General features: G+C 46.2%; 1 protein-coding gene across 1 annotated transcript in view; it reads right to left on the bottom strand.

Moving 5' to 3' along the window:
• CNTNAP2 (contactin associated protein 2) overlaps positions 1-20,403 on the bottom strand; it is a 1,977,233-nt gene that overhangs the window by 111,926 nt on the left and 1,844,904 nt on the right. Inside the window, exon 21 of the mRNA XM_043589809.1 lies at positions 10,489-10,582. Coding sequence (XP_043445744.1) covers positions 10,489-10,582 — 94 coding nt within the window. The remainder of the gene's footprint in view (positions 1-10,488; positions 10,583-20,403) is intronic.

The following is a 20,403-nucleotide window of genomic DNA, read 5'->3' as shown; positions in this document are numbered from 1 at the left end:
GCAGGAGGATCGAGAGTGAACAAGGAGGTGACAGTGTAGTCATTTCATGTTTCTCTTGTGTGTCCACTACCCTCCTGCAATGTCAAGGGCACTGCCCCCTGGTAGATGAACTACCAGCCCAGGAGTAAATGACTCCAGAGAAGAGTGTGGACTAGTTTGAATATTTTGCCCACTTTCTCCCAAAGGAAACATTTTGCAAAACTAGAGCATAATGTCACAATCAGTTGTGTTGAGATGGATAGAATTCACTGATTGTATGTGTATCTGTGTGTGTTTGTGTGTGTGTGTTTGTAATTCTATACAATTTTATATCTGTGTAGGCTTGTGTATTCACCACCACAGTCAAGATAATGAATAATTTCGGGGCGCCTGGGTGGTGCAGTCGGTTAAGAGTCCGACTTCAGCCAGGTCACGATCTCGCGGTCCGGGAGTTCGAGCCCCGCGTCAGGCTCTGGGCTGATGGCTCGGAGCCTGGAGCCTGTTTCCGATTCTGTCTCCCTCTCTCTCTGCCCCTCCCCCGTTCATGCTCTGTCTCTCTCTGTCCCCCAAAAAATAAATAAACGTTGAAAAAAAAAAAGATAATGAATAATTTCAACAATTCCTAAGAATTCCTTGTGTTGCCTTTTTTTTTAAGTTTATTTATTTTGAGAGAGAGCATGTGAGAGAGCAGGGGAGGGGTGGAGAGAGACAGAGAGAGAGAGAATCCCAAGTAGGCTCCCGTGCTCATCGTGGAGCCTGATGCAGGACTTGACCTTAGGACCATGAGACATGACCTGAGCTGAAATCAAGAGTCAGACGCTTAACCGACTGAGCCACTCAAGTGCCCCACATTTTGCCTTTTTATACCACTTCAGATTCTCATTGTCCTTCCCTCCTGAACCTGTCACTAACCACCAGTAAACACTAATCTATCCTCCATTTCCCAAATTTTATCATTTTAAAACCATCATGTAAACGGAATCACTAGGTATGAACCTTCTGGGATTGGCTTCCTCCCCCCCCCCTCCCCCCAGCATAATTCCCTAGAGATTCATCCAGGTTATTTTGGGCATAGTTTGTTCCTTTTAGTATTTATTCTATGTCCTCTTCCACGGTATGGAGATAACACTTGTGTCATTTTTCACCGGAGCTATCTTTTCTCATTTGCCTTTCTGAGTATTGACCCATGACCTTGTCAACACCCCACTGCCTGCAGAGGGAATGGGGTATAGAGATGGAAGAAGGTGGGATTTGCTCCAGGAAGTGCTCAGTTTCTGACATGAGGCAGAGGACTACGCCTCAGTGGGATAGTCTTGAATGTGTCTGACACAGAAGTCTTAGTTTTCTCCCCCAGTCCCCAAACTTGTCTCCCAGGGTTGCCCTCAGGAAATGGCACCGCCATTTACCCATCCATTCAGGCCCCAAACTTGAGGAATCTCTTTGACATCTCTTCCTTTCACCTGCTACATCTGGTCTATCACCAAATCCTATGGGCTCTACCTTTGATACATTCCTATTCAAAATAACTTCTCCATCGCTACCATCACTATGGCTTTGGTGTAGGGACCACCTTCTCTCACCTGGGCTCTACCACTGGATTTTGACTGGCCTCCTGTTTCTATCTTGCCCTTCTCCTCTCCTGCATCCCAACAGCTGCAGTCAATATAGCAAATGGCAGCCAGAATGAGACTTCTAGTACCTAAATCAGACCGAAGTCTCCTTCTGCTTCACATCTCACTTAGCATAAGACTCTCCACGATGGTCTACAATCTTCACTGTCTGGCTGCTGGCTAACCCTCTAACTTTGGGAATCTCCTACCCCTCTGTCCCATCCTTACTGTGTTCCAGCCACACGGTCTCTCTTGCTGTTCCTTGAACAAGCCCAGCACGTCTCTACCTAACCTCCCGGTCTCTGCATGGCCCTTCATGCTTCCTGGGATGCTTCTCCTCTGGGTACCAACACATAGCCCTCCCTAGCTTCATCAGGCCTCTGCTTGAATGCCATCTCCTCCCACAGGACTTCCCAGCCAGCCTAACACTCTCCTAAACACCTTTATTTTTCTTGATAGCATTGATCACTAGCTAACATTTTATCAACTATTTTCTCATTCTTTGTCCCTGCCCTTTAGGATATATGCTTGATAAAGGCAAGGGCTTTTCCGTTTTATGTATTGTCCTATCCCTGTCACCTGGTGTATACAAGCACTCAACATACTTTTGGGTGAATAAATTATTTCCCCCAATTCCTTTACTCATACCTTTTAGCCCATCAAGGGCTAAGCAGGTCACAGAGTTTTCCTGTGATAGAGAGACAGTACCCACCCTTCTAGCTAACACGGGGAAGACAGGAGGCTATTTCTTAGTTGTACAAAACTTGGTGAGAGGGAACATGATAGATTGTGTCCCTAATTCTTCCCCCACGGTGTCTATGTGTCTGTCTTTGCTTTTCCTCTTAGTGAAGAAGTCTTTCCCTTCTCTTCAACTCTGGATTCGGCTGTATGACTTCCTTTGGATGACGGCACGTTAGTGAGTATGGCAAGACCAAAAGCTTGAAAAGTGCTTGCATGAGTGGGCTTACGCTCTCATGCCTCTGCAGTTAGCGTGTGGTGAAGATGCCCATGCTAACTATACAACCCCAGGAGAAAGGTGAGAGATGTACCGCAGAGACATTCGGCCCTCAGCTGACCCTCAGTGAGAGAGCAAAAAATGATTATTATTTTAAGCCACTGAGTTTTGGAATTGCTTGTCATATGGCTTTTTTTAAATTATTTTTTATCTTTTTGGTCAGTAGCTACATGAAACAGGAAGTAAAACCAAGGCAATTGTTCCTGTTGTTTTAAAGCCCAAGAGGACTAGGAAAGAAAGAAGAGATACAGAGGGAGAGAGGAGCCAAGCTTTGTCCCAGAGAGCAGTAGGTGTGCTTATAAAGGGTGAGGAAGGGGACTGAGGGCAGGGGTTCGTGTCTTGCTTTCCCATTTGGGGCTCTAGGGGGTGGAAGCCACGTAGAGGGTCTTACACCAATGCAGGGCGTTAACCCACCCTTGTTAAGAAGGAAAGAAGAGTGAGCAGGCAGCCTCTCAGTCTTGAGGGGAGTGGGCTTGAGATACAGCCAATGACTTGCCATCGGGGCTGCCTTGGGACTGCTGACATCTGTCATAGGGAGGATGAAGGATATGATAGAGACTAGGAGTCTGTCTCAAATGAGAGCTGGGGGGACAGAAGGGAGCAAAGGGGGCAATGGCATATGCTCCTTGGAGCAATGCAGGAGTCAGAGAGGGACTGTATGTTCACCAACCCACACATTTTACCACCAGGATGCTGTGCTAGAGGCCAGCAGATGGAAGGTCATGCAAACCCAAGGAAGGTCAACATGATCCCCTCCCTCCCTGTGATGATGTCAAACAAACACTTAAGCTACCACATCCTGCCGCCCATCCCCGTCTGTATTCTGTATACCTGGTCACCATCTTATGGAAAGAAGCAGGGATGGGGAAGGCCACTGGAGACACTGACCATTTCTACTCAAGAGGGACAGAGCACAACCAGAAGGGACCGTTGAAATGATCAAGGAGACGGAACCGTAAACTAGACTGGGCATTTGGTGGGTTTGCCCTTGCTATCCGGAAGGAAGGTCTGATGGTCAGAGACAAATAAAGACACCATGTTCCCTCTGCATATCCAAGTTGTTCTATGCATTACAACGTGCAGTTCTGTTTAAGCCACAGCAGCCTTCAGTTTGATGTCCCTGCAGCCTTTTACTCACTCCCTGTTGGGCATTTCTCACCGGGAAGACGATGTTGTCTTTCTAAAGTGTCAACCTAGTCAGTTTATTCTCCTGATTAAAAAAAAAAATCGTTTCACGACACCTTTTTGCTCCCAAGGTTAATACCTTGACATGACTTGTAAATAAACCCTGTAACATGCTTCCTCCTGCATCAGTTAAGATACTGAGGCAGGTTCTGCACCACCTCCCATGGTTCCCCACTGGTTCTGAGCTCCCACTGCCCACAATGATGAGTGACTTCATAATTGCTCTATTCCTTCCCCTCCACTGCTCTGCTAATATGCCCTTAGATCCTCTCCCAAATCAACTGTACCCAAACTCTCATCTCCTTGCCATTCCTCATCTCCTCATCTCCTTGCTACTACTCCCCCAAGAGTAGGTTCCTTCCCTGGAACATAGGCTGGGGCTCTGATCCCAAGTGCTCCTCTTGGGCAAACTCAAAACAAGACAGGTGATCGCACAATTTATCAATTCCCACTGGGTCACGTGTTGAGAGTGAATCTCGGCATTACTAATAATTCATTCTCGTCCCGGCAGGAGGAAATTGGGACTTTCCCGGGCAAAGGAGGACATTTGGATCCACTCGTAAAGTCTGCCTTAGTCTGCACCTGCTTACTGCTGCTGATCTTTTTTTTTTATCACTTGACTCTTCATACTGTAGGTTCAACTACTCTGAATGAAGCCCGCTGTGGTTCCTCAAACTTCCCCCATAGCACACTGTGTTTCCAAAGATGCTCACAACCATACCTCCCATCCAACATGTTCTTTGCAGTGGGAATTTGTCACAAAGCCACCAAGAAGCAGAGTCTGCTTCTCCTTTCCTGGAATATGGGCTGGAGCCCAGATTTTGGCCGATAACTTGAGGTAAAAGGGATACAAGTAACTTCTGAGGTGGGGTCTTAGGGATCTCTAGCTTGCACCTTGACTTTTTGGGATGCCCATTCCTAGAGCCCAGCCATCATGCAGGGAGGACACCCATATGGCCATGATGTGGAGCCAGTGAAGGAGAACTGAGTGCCCCCGGCTGACAGCCTCTGCTAGATTCCTGAGCATCCATGTGAGTGAGGACACTTCAGATCATCTAGTCACGTTAACACCTCACCTGAGACCACATCCATTCAGGCAACAGAATCATTGTGTGAAATCATAAAGTATTGTTCAAGCCACAAAGTTTTGGGTAGGTTGTTGTAGAGCAACAGAGAATTGGAAAATCCTTCTTCTTTCTGCTGTCTACACCACCCGGCTCCTTTGCCCAGACAGTTCTGACTTTTCACTCGGGTCTCAGCTTCTGTGCCACTTCCTCTGGTATGCCTTCCCTCGTCTTCTGGGCTGGGTGAAGCACCCTTCCTACCTGTTCCTGAAGGATCCTGTACTTCCTTCTGTTCACCTTGCCATGTGTGCTTCAACTTCCTCTCTTCAAGACAGAGCTCAAGCCCTCTAAAGGCAGCAATTGTGCCTCTCTTGAACACCACTGGTGTATCAATGGCATACGAATGCCTTGAATATGGCAAGTGATCATTACATACTTGCCTAATTATGAATGAACAAAAATAGCTAATGTGTATCACACACATACTCTGTGGCAGGACCCTGAGCTATCTCTTAAACATGAATTATTTTGCTGACTCCTGTGAGGTATGGATGGTTACTATTCCGATTTCACATGTAGGGAAACAGAATGCACAAGATGTCAAGTAATGTTGTAGAGTCAAATCGTTTGCAAGTCGTTAAGGAAGAGTATAAACCCATGTGGTGACAATGAAGTCTGTTCTTAGTTCTAACTCTTATATATCAATCAGGATAGGTGAGGTTATGCCACAGTAACAAGTAGCACCTTAGTTTCAGTAGCTTAAAAAAGCAAGAGATTTTTTTTTTAATTGTACTATAGGTTTGTCATGAGTTGACAGGGTTCTCTGTTCATTGTGGTCATGGAGGGACCCAGGTGATGGAACCACCATGGTCTTTAGGTTTTCCAGTCCCCACAACAAAGGGACAGAAGGACTCTGGAGGGTCTTGGACCAGTAATTAAATGGCCTAGCTCAGAAATTTGCACATGTATTTTGTACTCACAATTTTTGAATTGAAATATTCAATTCACAGAAATATTCAGTGAGCAGTGTAATGCCTACCACAGTATACCACCTCCCCAGTGAGTGGAGATAGAAATATGTCATTTCCTGCCTTGTGAGGAGCCTTTGCCAAAGTTCCAGAAAGTTTTGGAAAGCCCTAGAATAAGGATCTTTTATCAAAAGATCACAATATTCACATTTTAGAATATAACAGAAATCATATAGTGGCTACCAATAGGTATATCTTTTGTCAGAGTCGTTTTAAATAACAGCAGCTTGGAAAATATCATGATCTGGGAGCATTAAGACTTATAAACTATATTAAATTCAAGTGGATAGATATTTACCTTTAATTTTACCACCCCAGACACTGCCACTGACAAATGATCAGTAAAGCCACAATTGCCCTGCATTAGTATTCAACTTTTCCCAAGCATAGTTTCTCAAATTTATGCAGACAAATTGCTGCCTTTTTCTTACAAATTACATCTACTTCATTATGATTTTATATTACTGTGATTTACAACCCTGGCACAAAGAGTTAACTTGAAAAACAATATAAAAGAGCGCTCGTAATTACCTTTCTAAACATTAAAATTAAAATGAATACACCATCGTAAAACAGGATATTACACTAACATTCGCGATGGGATGTGTAGTGTGCAGTGACATTCTTCTAATTCATATCTAGCCTGCGTCCACGGCATTGACTGATACCGAGGAGCCCTGAATCGAATAACCCTTTTGGTTCTCACACGGAACAGGAGGAACATCTCCACTTTAATGTTGCATTTCCCACCTTTTTAAAAAAGAAAATCGATCCCGTGATAAATCATACTGTTTCAAGGGTTTTTAGGTTTTCTCCGATCTGGTCTCACTCAATCCAGGAAACGCAAGGTACAATCCAGTTTCCAGTGAGCCTTCGCTGAGATACTCTTGGTAATGGAGAGTCCACGGCCTCAAAATGGCGGCCACTCATTTTTTTAAATAGCGGTAATTATTAGGAAGTTCTTCTTGCAGGGACCGAAGTCTTGCTTTCACTGGTCTTCTCTGGGCCCGGTGAGTCAGCCTCTAGGAGGCTTCACCTGTCCAGGTTGCAGTTGTCAAAGCCTGGAAATGGATTCTCTCATGTCTTTTAATCATATCTTAGTATCCCCAGGCCTTCTGATTTTTCTTTTTTGGGGGGGGGGAGGGTAGGCTTTTGTTCATCTAGTCTTTTCATCAGAAGATTAATATCTGTGCTAAAATGAGGTGCTTAGGGATAGGCCATGACATCCCGCTGGGGTGTCACTGTACTTCTTGCTCTGGATACAATTCTCTTATTAACATAGCTCAGGGGTGCCTGGGTGGCTCCCTGGGTTGGGCTTCCGACTTCGGCTCAGGTCATGATCTTGTAGTTCATGAGTTCAAGCCCCGCGTCCGGCTCTGTGCTGACAGCTCGGAGCCTGGAGTCTGTTTCCGATTCTGTGTCTCCCTCTCGCTCTCCGACCCTCCCCCCTTCATGCTCTGTCTCTGTCTCAAAAATAAATAAACGTTTAAAAAACATTTAGAAAAACATAGCTCAGTACCATACTTATTTAAACATCAATCGCCCCAACATATTGGCTCGTATCAAACTCCCCATGAAATCAACCTATGTCTTTTTCATGATACCAGAAGGTCTTCTGTCTTCTACTTAGTTGGTTTTTTTTTTCTTTTTTGGTTTAAGGCAGGAGGTAAGTTTGTCTTTATTATCTTTCATGTCATTATTTTATTCTGTCTTTCTAGGCCATCGAGATGCTTTTGAAGGTTTTTGTTTTATGTTTTTGTTTTTATCATCCAACTTATTAAATCATCCTCTCAGCTGTGTGTCATTTGCAAACTTAATAAACATTCTATTTGTATCTTTATCCATGGCATTGAAGAAACATTGGGGGAGAAAAAGTAAATAGAAGATGCTGCTTCAGGCTTCAACTTATATTTTTCTCCCCTGATTTAAAGATTTTTGAGATACGATTAAATCCGTTGCTAGAAATCACATCCGTAAATCTATGACATCACTCAGCTGGTAAATAATAAAAAATGGACATAACGAGAGCTGGTGAAATTTCTATCTTGTGGAACTTTGTTGCTGGTGCTTCTGACTTCCTCCTAGAAGGGTTCAGAATTGTAGGGCAGATGAGAGTCTGTCGCTGCTGGAAGTCAGTGCCCTGGGGACGAGTGGCAGCATCTCACCCTCCTGTCCTGTGCATGCTGCCATCTCCACCTGGGGATCAGGGACTTCCTTACAGGTGTTTATATGTTCTTCATGCAACACTGGCACACACACATTGTATGTGCACAGCACAATTTTCCTTTGGTCTACGGAAAACTCTAGGTGTAACGCTCACTTGGCACAGATTTGCAGCACAGTAAATTCTCTCTTTTTTTTTGATTTTTATGTTTATTTATTTTTAAGAGCGAGAGAGACAGAGTGCGAGCGGGGGAGGGGCAGAGAGAGAGGGAGACACAGAATCCGAAGCGGGTTCCAGGCCCTGAGCTGCCCTCAGCGTTGCCGGTGGAACTTGACTTTGTGACTTTTCCTAAAGCCATGAAATTCACTGTTACAGGTGTGAGTTCACAGTGGATGCCACTCCAAGAACATCCCCGTGTGGTATCTTTAGGACCATCGTAGTATCATGGTGTAGAGTCTGTATTGAAGGAATGCTTATGGCCCTGAAGAAGCACTTAACATGTTCAATTATTCTTGACTGAATGGCAGGAAGGCACGTGGCGAGACGTGGGCACTCACCAGTGTCTCGGGATGGACGCCTGACCAATGCCGAGGCTTTCCTCCACTGAACAGCCGCTTCTTGTTGCCCATTGATGGCAACCCTTGACTTCCTGCTGCATCCCTGCTGGACAAGTTCTTTTGATCTGCTTAAGGCCACGGGCTCTCATCAAGAGAGCCCTACCTCGAAAACCCTGCTTTACCGCAGACCAGTTAAAGCTGACCAGGCGGCTGGCCCTCTCCACTTCCAGATGGGTTTAACAGTCATAGCTCCGGCTTCACTGGATGGTTGTGACATTTAACGTCACATTTACACACACGAGATGTTTAGCACAAAGCACACAGTGAATTTCAGCCCTCCCTCTGTTCCCACCCGGTGACTGAGCAAATGCCACCCCTCCTGTCTTTTCCTGAGGACACGGCCTTTCCCTCGGGGGCCCCAAGCCCAGCTCTGCTTGTCTGCTGCGTTCCTGCTTCTGAGTCCAGGAGTATTTTTTGTTCTTGGCCACATTCTGGCGTGAGATGTGGGACATGTCCCTCAACCACTCACCCTCTGCCGCCCAAACCTTCTTCCTTTTTTCATTTCTCGGTCAACCCGCACAGAGACTATGGCACAGGGGTTGGGGGTGAGGCCAATGTATCTGCCTGCCTGGGTTCAAGTTTTGGCTCTACCTTTTGCTAAGTAGGAGGTCTCGGGCAAGATATTTAACCTCTCTGTGCCTTGCTTTTCTCATCTGTGAAATGGAGACAATCTTGCATGCTCTTGAATAACAATCTTGATGATCTCACAGACTCACTGTGAAGGTTCAGTGAGTTCATCTATCTAAGGTGTTTACGATGGATCTTGGTTTGTAGTAAGTCCTGTGTAAGCGTACATTACTGTTATTTTTCTTATACGTCAGGTCACCTATTCTCTTAATTATCTGTCCCGCCCTCATCTTTTAAAATGAGTGTTTTTTACAATTAATGACATTCTGATCCCTACTACTTTCTGGACACAAACTCACCTCCTCCTTGGCCTGTGCATTACCCACCATTTCCATTCTTGGTTCACAACATCCATTCTCATAGTAAATATATATATATATATATATATATATATATATATATATATACACACACACACACACACACATATATGTATGTGTATATATATGTGTGTGTATATATATGTGTGTGTATATATGTATATATATGTGTATATATATACATATATACATTCTTTCATTGACTGTTCATCAATCACTTAATATGTAACCAATCACATCTGTCTTTTACTCTAGACAGTGCTGATCTACGGTAAGAAAAGGGCGAGAGTGACTCTCAGATTCACGATCACACATAGAAGGTGGGTATTCTGCCACAATTTTCCAATTCCCACTAGCCTTCTAATTTGCAAATAATCTCAGCTAGCTCTCTCGGAGGGAGAGGAAGACGGAACCACGTTGATGTGCTTAGACAAAGAAGAAATTAAATACTGTTAGTAGGTGCGGATCTTTAACGAACCCATGAGCAAATTTCACATGAAGAAGCAGGGAACAGGCACTGAGCCTCACTTGTGTTTCAGCTTGTGTCATGTCCCAAACGACGCTGGCTCCTTTGCCTTCACGGACAACAGAGTCCACAACCACCAATCACAGCGTGTTTCAAAGGCAAAGTAGCGGCTTTAGAACGTATCACTTGAACAATTTACCCCCAAGACCATCTGATACACCTTCTCTTCTGCATCACTGAGGAAAACAACACACCTTCTCTCGAACCAAACCGAGAAGAATATCGGTGATGGAACCCAATGACAAGAAATTTACCCAGTCACTTAAAAAAATCCAAAGTCACACCAGCCAATATAATTGTTATACCAAACATATTCTTACCACACGTTTGTACCGAAAGCACAGAATTCTTACCTATAACTTTTCCTAGAAAGAGCGACTTGGGAGAATTGAACAGGGTGTCAGATGAACTCGGCAGATGGTAACTCACAGAAGGATAATGATCGAGCTGCGGGGAGAAAACAAGAGACACTTTTAGAAGGAAATGGCTAACTTGCCCTGGAATCAAATCTTCCTGGGGGGGGGGGGGGATGACATCACTCTTCGAACTCTGGTGTCCTGATATCTTACTTCAGAAGGTGCTGACTCTGAAATACCAGCCTGAGAAAACGGGAAGCCCATTTATTCCTTCTCTGGGGTTATTTGAAAATATCTGAGGGGCGCCTGGGTGGCGCAGTCGGTTAAGCGCCCGACTTCAGCCAGGTCACGATCTCGCGGTCCGTGAGTTCGAGCCCCGCGTCAGGCTCTGGGCTGACAGCTCGGAGCCTGGAGCCTGTTTCCGATTCTGTGTCTCCCTCTCTCTCTGCCCCTCCCCCGTTCATGCTCTGTCTCTCTCTGTCCCAAAAATAAATAAACGTTGAAAAAAAATTAAAAAAAAAATCTGAGCTTGGGAAGTGAAGACACCTTATGAATTGTTCTGCAACTTACGCACATTTGCTGTGAAGAATTTGTGAACATTTTCGGCTGGATAAGATCCTTGCTCGTTTTATTTGCTGTATTTTTTAAAAGTTTATTTGTATTTATTTTGGGAGAGAAATAAAGAGCAAGCAGGGAGGAGCAGAGAGAGAGAGAGAGAGAGAGAGGGAGGGACAGAATCCCAAGCAGGCTCTGCACTGTCAGCACAGAGCCCGGTGTGGGGCTCAAACTCATGAACCGTGAGATCACGACCTGAGCTGAAATCAAGAGCTGGACACTTGGGATGCCTAGGCGTCTCAATTGGTCAAGCATCTGACTTCAGCTCAGGTCACGATCTCACGGTTTGTGAGTTTGAGCCCTACATCGGGCTCTGCACTGGTGGTATACAGCCTGCTTGGGATTCTCTCTCTCGCTCCCTCTTAAAATAAATAAATAAACTTAAAAAGAAAAAAAGAGTTGGACACTTCACCAACCGAACCACCCAGGCAACCCCCTTGCTCATTTCAATAGAGTAAAATCTACTTGATCTAATCTCCAGTATTGACTTCTGAGACAGAAAATGCTACATCTATAACAATGAATTTTCTTTAAGATCCGCTTATTGTCCTGTTTTATTCACCTTTCCATACCATATAAGCTTTCAGACCAATGCTGATCTTTGGTATGTATACTTGAATATGAATACATATACATAAATATGTATATTCAATGTTGACATCCATGTTGGGTAAAATATAGTTTTTTGGCTTATCAAATGAGGACGATACCCTCACAGGGCAGGGACATTACAGCCTGGAGGGGACAAAGACACATGCGCTCCAGCAAGGCTCGTTCTTTCCGAGGGGAGGGGAGTTGGCAGTGGAGGGAAGGGAAAAATGAAGCAGGTGGAAAGAGCTTACAGATCATGGCTGTCGGAGCAACGCCCGTTTCTGGTTACATTTCCTGGGAACCAAGTGCAAACGCTGATTTCCCACTACGAGGACGTCTCCTGTCCTCTGTGTCCCAACTTGGCTTTTCCTGCCTTAGCTGTCTTCTTACAATTGACACCGTCTAGTTCTGTTTCCCCCATCGGGAACCTCTAGAGTTTTCTGCGCCTCTTTGTAGCCACCTGTGAAAAATCTCTTTCGCAGCCTTTCGCTTTTCTGAGATGAGTTTCGTACCCGCTAAGGTAAGCAGGCTTAGGGTGCAGACGAGAGGAAACACGGCGCCACCGTCCCTGCGCTGCTGGGACTGCACACGGGGGGCTTGCTGAAGGCAGCGTTCAGACTCCAGAAACGACCCACTCCCGGGTCCTCGGTCACCGATAAAACTGGGCTGAGGCTGCGGGAAGTGAGGCTGTCAGCCGCAACGGTGCTGGGAAGTGAGCTCATCTCACGTGCCGCGTGGAGGATGAGCCTCTTTGAGGAATGATCTACACCTGACTCCTGAGACTGCTTACTAGAGACGCAGGGCTTATTGAAAAGCCGGGGTTCAAAGACTCATCGCATCTCAGGAATCTGGGGAAGGCTGACCTGCAGAGCTGGTAGAGTATAGTAAGTTACCGTGCACGGGAACTGCAGGCACCGTAACAGAGCTCCAGAAAACACTGGCAAAGCAAACGCTGGCATGCTCAGCTCTAATTCTGAAAAGTTTTCTGTAATTTGAAGTGCATCGCTCACAAAACACTTATTCTGGCCAGAGAATCTTAAGATCCTTGAAATCTCATCAAGTTGCTCTGCTGGCTGTTAAATATTAGCCAGCTGCTTTGGCGCCATCTGGCGGCAAATATAGGTAACTGCTGCGGTCCTTCACTTCCGCGGTCAGAAAGTTTTTGTGGTCAAAAAAGATACTCGTGGAAAGCCAACATAAGCGGCTACCCTACATGCTTCACAGCGATGATCTTCCCCTAAATACTTCTTATATTTTTATCTGTCTTGCCAAAGAACTTAAAGATGGATACAAACAATATACGTTCATTATAGAGAAAATAATAGTATAGATTTGCAGGGAAAAAAACCCACCTGGTGATAATGTTTTTATCAAGTCAGTTTGTTAATGTATATAGCTTTGATTTTTTCCCAAAAATTGGATGGAACCCAACTATGCATATTGCTTTGTATTTACTTTTCATTACTTAAAGATGTATTATGAAATTCCATGTCAATAAATCTACAACTAAATCACTTGTCAGGAAGGACTGGTATTCCATTTTATGAATATACTGTGCATAATCTTAAAAACTATCAAATTTTGATGTTTAGACTTTTAGATTTCTTTTGTCTTTTGGCCCTGTACACTGCCAAGCACATAGTAGGTCCTCAATAAAAATGTGTTGATATATGTTAATCTAACTCTTAAAGTAGTAGACACAGGGGCGCCTGGGTGGCTCAGTCGGTTAGGTGTCCGACTTCGGCTCAGGTCATGATCTCATGGTCCGTGAGTTCAAGCCCCGCATCGGGCTCTGTGCTGACAGCTCAGAGCCTGGAGCCTGCTTTGGATTCTGTGTCTCCCTCTCTCTCTGCCCCGCCCCACCTCACGCTCTGTCTCTCTCTGTGTCTCAAAAATGAATAAAGGTTAAAAATAATTAAAAAAAAAAAAGATAAAGTGCACACGGAGTGAAATCAGTCCTCAGATGTGGCCTGACACATCCCGTAGAATTACCTTCTTGAACCGTTTCTATGGCTCCAGACCAGACAGACGTGGCTTTTTAGCAGCCCTTTAATATCACTTGGATTGAGCTCATAGTAAAATAAAATTCCTGGCTTGTCTCCATAGGTTCCTTTCGACTTTACCCCCTTCCTATATGTATGCGGTTAAGAACCTGAACCCAAACCTAAATTTTAGCTCTATTTATATGCAGTGTTTTTTTCTCTCTTTTGTGTTGAAGCAAAAGGTTTCGAATCTTGATTCTGTCATCCGAAGTGACAGCGACCCTGCCTGGTTCTGATTTATCTACGAATGTCCCGAATACTCCTAAGTCTTACTTCGTCAAGCAAGTGGAGTCTGTCTGAGCCGCAGGCCCACAGAGTGATGCCTCCGTGACGGTGCAGCCTGGTGACAAGCCCTCCAGAGGTGACAATAAGAGGCCCTGCGCCGTCCCCCTGTGGCCCACGTGCTCCAAAGGCCTTCTGTCTCCCACTGCACGCACCGCAGCCTGAAAGGCACCTGCACTCCAGACCTGGAGTGGCCTGCTGCTTGGCAGGAAGCAGCTCCAGGCTGGCCAGACCAGGCCCTTCCTGCTCTCCGGAGGGCTGAATGATCTTCTCCAACGATGTCTGAGACCCTCCACCGCCCCTCAGCTCTGCGGGATGGAGGCGGGGAGCCTCTACGAAATGCTCCTGGCGTTCCCTTCGATCGTGCAGTTTCCCTTTACTGCAGTCAACGCTTATATCAGAAACCCCACGCGTAACCCACTGTGTGGTTTCAGTCTCCTGACTGGGCCCAGACAGCTCCACCAGGAAAGGGGGAAGCATGTATTGAGCCACGACTGTATGCAAGGCTCGCCAGGCTGTTCACATCTTATCGACTAGACATGGGATAGGCGTCCTGTTCTTCGGTGATACGGAAAGCATCCCAAGCAGAAAGAGAGTAAGCGGCAGAGTTAGGCTTCTAGCTGGAGACCGAATCGTGAGCTACAAGCGACCGTCTCCAGAATTAGCCCAGCCACATCCGCTAGGGGAGGGGGAGGATCAACCGCATTTTAAATACTGACATTTGAGAGAGGAAATGCATTATTACATCAGATAAGGCAAGAAAGGCTGGACCCGAAAAGCCCAAGGCCATGTCAAACGATATCACTTCACTCGGTATTGCCAGGTAGCTGGCCACCTCTTTTCCCAGGAGCCCTGGTGCATTGGCCATGGTTAAGTGTAATAATTTCAAGGTAATTTCTTTGGGGTCCAAGTGAACTATTCTGCTGTACGTTTAGCTGGTGGTCATTTTCCTGGCAGTTAAGAGGCAATAAGAGATTGTGTAATGGAGGCTCATTAAGATTAAGGACTGTGACTCCGTGTGCCCCGGGGTGACCTTAAGGAAGCACTAATTTGTTCAACATTTACCATTATACTGATTCGGGCTGGGGCTCCTGTCCTACGTGCTGAGCTGCGAGCTTTAATGTTCATTCAGGTATTATTTTACAATTTCGGTTCATTTGCATGCTTAAGCCATCGTGTGAAGGAGTTTCATCGGCCTTGCTCGCGTCTTGGGGGTGAAGCGGAGGAGGCAGGGAAGGGACAGAGAAGAAAGACTGAAGCGGCGTGGATGAGGTGCCAGCACGGAGACGGATGGCTGGCTCCACCCGAGAGGAAGCCACACCCTGGACCAGGGCCCCGGATGTCGCGCCGCCTTTCCTAACCCTTAGTTTTTGGTAACACGTGGAGTTAGCTCAGACACACCGAATTCAGGACATGCCATCTTGATGGAGGTTTTTATTCCGCGCTGAAGCTCAAGCCTGACCATAAGGAAAGGTCACTGCAAACAGACATCAGGGGTGACACCAATGATCGGCTCCTCTCATCCCCGAATCATCCCCCTCCTCCCCACCTGAACCCCCGTGGATGTTACAGGAGAAGGAGCATGAAGAGAACACACTGTCCCTTTCTCTCCCATCTTAACCTCGTCCTACTGGGGGGCCCGCAGACGGGTCCCTGCGGGCCGTTCACAACTGACAACTGGCCGAGAACAGAGCAGTACTCAGCCCCGGCACCAAGGGTTCGTTGACTGAAGAGACTCTTTCTGACCCCAAGCCACCTCGTTCTCGTTAATGGAGACGACACAGTAAACTTGCATGAGAGTGGGAGTCAGCAAAGTGGGGTTTTCGTGGGTCTCCCACCAGCTACAGGGCTGCAGCCTGTCCCCTCCTGTCCCCTGGCTAGAAGGTGACTCTATGAGGACAGGGGACAAGCCCTTTCACCTCTCCCTCCCCGGGAGCTAGCGCCTGGCCTGTTGCAGCTTGGGAAACCTTGAGCAGGGGGCTGAACAGGCAGAGGGAACACACGGGATGTCAGAGCCCAGGACGGCACCTCGCCTTTGGACTCGTGGCTGCTTCTTTTCTGTGGATTTATCTGGTAAACCTCCCGGCCCTTTTAGGACCCACATGGAGTGGGCCTGTATCATCTCAAGTGCTCGTTTGACATTTATTAAAGGAGTCGTCACTGGCTGAGCCACACTGATGTGTCTGTATCTGTGTGTGTGTGTGTGTGTGTGTGTGTGTGTGTGTTTAAGGCATGGGAACCCTAGTTTTTTTACTTCCATTAGAATTCGGTTCTTCTTGGAAAGCTCTATGGACGACCCAGTGACGGAAGGCCTCACAGAACTTTGCGGCCATCAGGTTTGGGTGCATATGCCTGACTGCATCCTTGAAGACTGCACGGAAGGAGACGGGTTGATGGCTGATCTGTGACTCGGAATCTTTATGCTTTGGTTCCCTTCCCACTACTCCGAGGGCCTCTGGAACTGGACACTGGCCCACCAGTCAGTGTAGCACATTCCCAGGACCACAAACAAACGCTTCATTGTGGGGGCCAGGGTGCCAGCCTCTTCCAGCCTATACTGTCAGGCCATGTGACCGTCCCTCCGATTCCAAGAGTGACCAGCAATGCAGATGGTAGGTGGCCATTTGGGGTGTAGACCCAGTGAGAGGGCACACTGCATTCTACCTTAGTTCGACTTTGGCCTAAAGAGCTCATAAGCCCCACTTACAGAGATACGTACAGGGAGGAAAGAGGCCAAGAAGCACTCTCCTCTGTAACCGAACCGTGGGATACGTGGGAAACAGTCCAGCTTTTAGAACTGGGTTAGTGATGAAGGTCTGTAATGGAGCTGCCCCAGTGTGTTATGTGGCCTTCACGAATGGGGAGTTAACCGAATAACTCAGCTACCTGCAGAAACACAAGCCGGGGAGCCTTTGCCTCTTCAGGACAAGATCAGAGGGGAAGGTGGCATCTTCCTAGAACAAGGGGAGGGGACAGCGGAGCGTTCTCCCCTCCCTGTTGCCTCTCTGCTCTGACCCTACTCAACCTCTCCCAGTCCTTTGGACCCACTAAGCCCTCTCACGCATGCTTCATCAGGACTTTGTATGTGCTTGTGCGTGGTATTTGCCTGGCACGACCTTCTATTCTCCCTTCGCCAAAGACAATGAATGATTCCTTATTCTGGGATTTAGTATCTGACCACTGGCTTTTTTCTAGCCCGATGCCTCAGCACGGGGCCCTGATGAGCTGGGCTCAAACACCGTCTCCGTAGCCCCTTCTCTGAAGCCCGCATCTGGCTCTGGGATCCTTCTAACTCCAAGACAAAGCAAAGGAGACTTTGCCTCCACAGCGAGGAAAGATCCAGCTGAATCCACCAGCCCCAAGTCTTTCTAGAATGGGAAAGGCCTTGTATATGGGGGCTGGGGGTTCTCTCCCAACAGGAGGAGGGTAAGTGGCTGGTCTTCACCCCTTTTCTCTTGTTACCATCCCACCCCCTCCAACACCTGGGTTGCTAGGACCTCGTTTCTCTTCTTTGGAGGGTGGCAGGGGCTGGGAACCTTGCTCTCCTTGCGAGGGTCTCTTCCAGATTTCCGCTGTGAGAGGGGAGGGGTGTTTTGCAGGAGCAGGAACAGGGCTGGGAGTCAGCTCCTGGCAATGCTGCTCAGCGTGTCACAAACACTCCCGAGGTGTTTCCTCCTTCGTAAAACAAGGAGGTTGGGCCAGATATTACTTAACGTTTCTCTGAAAATGTCTTGTTACTATGGGCCCGAGAAGCAGTGTTTTCCCAGGTCCCTGGGGCTTTTTTTTTTTTTAATTTTTAAATTTTTAATGTTTCTTTATCTTTGAGAGAGACAGAATCCGAAGCAGGCTCCGGGCTCTGAGCTGTCAGCACAGAACGATCCGTGAGCCCGACTTGGGGCTCCCACCCAAGAACCTTGAGATCATGACCTGAGCTGAAGTCGGACACTTAACGCACTGAGCCACCCAGGCGCCCCTCAGGTCCCTGGAGCTCTGAGCAGATTGCTGCTATGACTTCGCTCCCAGACGTAGCGATGTGGTGTCGTTTAGCACATTCCCCACGGCAGCCAATCCTAGTGAGGGCGGAGGGTGGAAAGAGCCCGGGAAGAGGGTGCTCACATTCGATTCTAAGACCCACACGTCGTAACCAGAGCCGTCTCTGCCATATGTATCCAAATATCTCAGCAAATTTGGCTCCTAATATCCAGCCTGGAGGAAATGCTTACACAAAGGTCAGGTTCAGTCGGGGTACTTTAAGGAGGGAGGGGCCTGAAGACAGCTGTGTATCGCCTCTTTCCCCACACATGTAGAGGAGGTCCCAGGGAGAGTTAGCGATTTTGCCCAAGTTCACAGACTCAAGTGGTGGCATCAGCCTTGAACCAACATTAATAAACTCACGGGAAGGTTCTCTTCCAGAAATGCTTAAGGCTGAAGAGACAAAGGATTTAAGAGACAGATCTTTCTTTGCCGTGTGGGTGCGTTATTTCTCCCTCAGAGACGTCAGGAGGCTTCACTGATGGCTTGAGAAACCATTTTAAAACAAGAGGCATTATAAGTATTTATTGGTGGTGTTACTATGCTGTCATTATTATGGTAATGTAATCAGTGCAGTATCTCTGCCTCATAAGATCCAGGGCAACCGGAATTTTGTGGTATTGATGCATTAAAAGAATTAATGAATCCATTAGGTGATTTATGTTTTATATCAAAAATTCCTCAAAATTGTAAAAAGGAAAAAAAAAAAAAAGCTTTCAAATGTTGCTCTGCTTCCCCTAGCCTAACACTCCACCTACTGGAAAAACACCGAATACTATTTAAGCATAAATTGTTAAAAATAAACAAACAAACCAACATACTGGTTTTGTATCAGTAAATCTGTACGGTTTTTATAAGTCTAAGTGAATGAGAAGAGTAATTCTTATTTCAGAGCTGATACAACATTTCTTTAACAGCATTAGTTTTAAAGATTTTTATGGTAGGAATGACCCAAACACTCTACAGTTGTTTTTAAAGAATCTGGTAAAACATATCTAGGTTTGTGTTTTGACTTGCACATGAGAATTCAGAAGATAAAGGTAAAGCTTTAAAAATTCATATCTGAACTAATCTCTAGTAATTATGCCTCCAAGTTTCTTCTTAGAGATCTAGTATGAGCATAGCTCATGGTTTTTATACAATTTCATATTAATTTTTTTTAATGTTTATTTTATTTTTGAGAGAGCACGAAAAGGGTAGAGGCAGAGAGAGAGAGGGAGATGCAGAATCCCAAGCAGGCTCCAGGCTCCGAGCTGTCAGCACAGAACCCGGTGCGGGACTTGAACCCATGAAACATGAGATCATGACCTGAGCTGAAGTCAGCACTCAACTGACTGAGCCACCCAGGCGCCCCTATATAACTTCATATTTAAAATCACTTCAGTAACTGGTCAATTTAACCATTACACGTAGTGGGTAGGTTTGACAATAATTTACATAATCAGCATCAATTAAATCATTTCACACGGCATATTTTCCTGAAGGGCTCACGGCCAAACACATTTTAGTAGATTATACAATGACTTTCCAGGAATAAGGAAAAGCAAATAAATGGGTGGTAAAAGGGAGAAGACAAAGAAGAGGAGGAAAAACAAAATTAGAAATGGTCAGTTATGAAAACAGGTCTTGATGTGTTGCTGAAAGTATATAATGCAGTGGCAAACATTTTCAATTAAGTGAAAACGATAACAAAACAAGAACGAGAACAGTTATGAGAAGCGATGTAGACACGACAAATGTGATTGAGGCCATTTCTACTTTAGTCTTTTTTTTAGCCCCTGTGATCTCAATTTGTCAAGCATGCGTTTTCAGGGGTTGTTGAAATTTGGCTCCTGGTGAATTCCGGGCGAGTCATATGGGGGAGTGTTAATGAGGCCATCAATAAAAATGATGTATTAGGAAACCTCTGTCTCATGAATCTATGAAGAGTGGAACTGTTATAGTGTGGTGTGTCTGATGTTACTGGTGTCACGTTGTTTATTTGCTGAGTTGGGGACTGGTCTGTGTGGAAGTGGATGGCTTCTCTGATTGTCAAGTCCTCAACATGGCGCCCTCACGGTGACTGGTCCAGATACAAGGACTTTATTTGAAGATAAGCCCTTCACAGAAGGATACAATTGGTCAAATCTTTTAGAAGTGAGCAGGTTGGCTGCACCAGCTGGAGGCATATGTCAGTGTGAACTACTTAAGAAGGTTACCCCTGTCCAGTGGTGCACCCATCCCATAGGCTATCCAGGGCATGGGCGAATGATTACCACAGGGTGACCTGACACCGAGGGGGGCTTCCCTGTGGGAAGAGGGAGACCCTGGGCAGAGGGTTCAAGTCACCCCCTGACCATATCTTCTTCTA

The sequence above is a fragment of the Prionailurus bengalensis genome, chromosome A2 (assembly GCF_016509475.1).
Source record: "Prionailurus bengalensis isolate Pbe53 chromosome A2, Fcat_Pben_1.1_paternal_pri, whole genome shotgun sequence".
In the NCBI taxonomy this organism is placed as follows: domain Eukaryota; kingdom Metazoa; phylum Chordata; class Mammalia; order Carnivora; family Felidae; genus Prionailurus; species Prionailurus bengalensis.
This window is presented reverse-complemented; position numbering and strand designations above follow the sequence as displayed.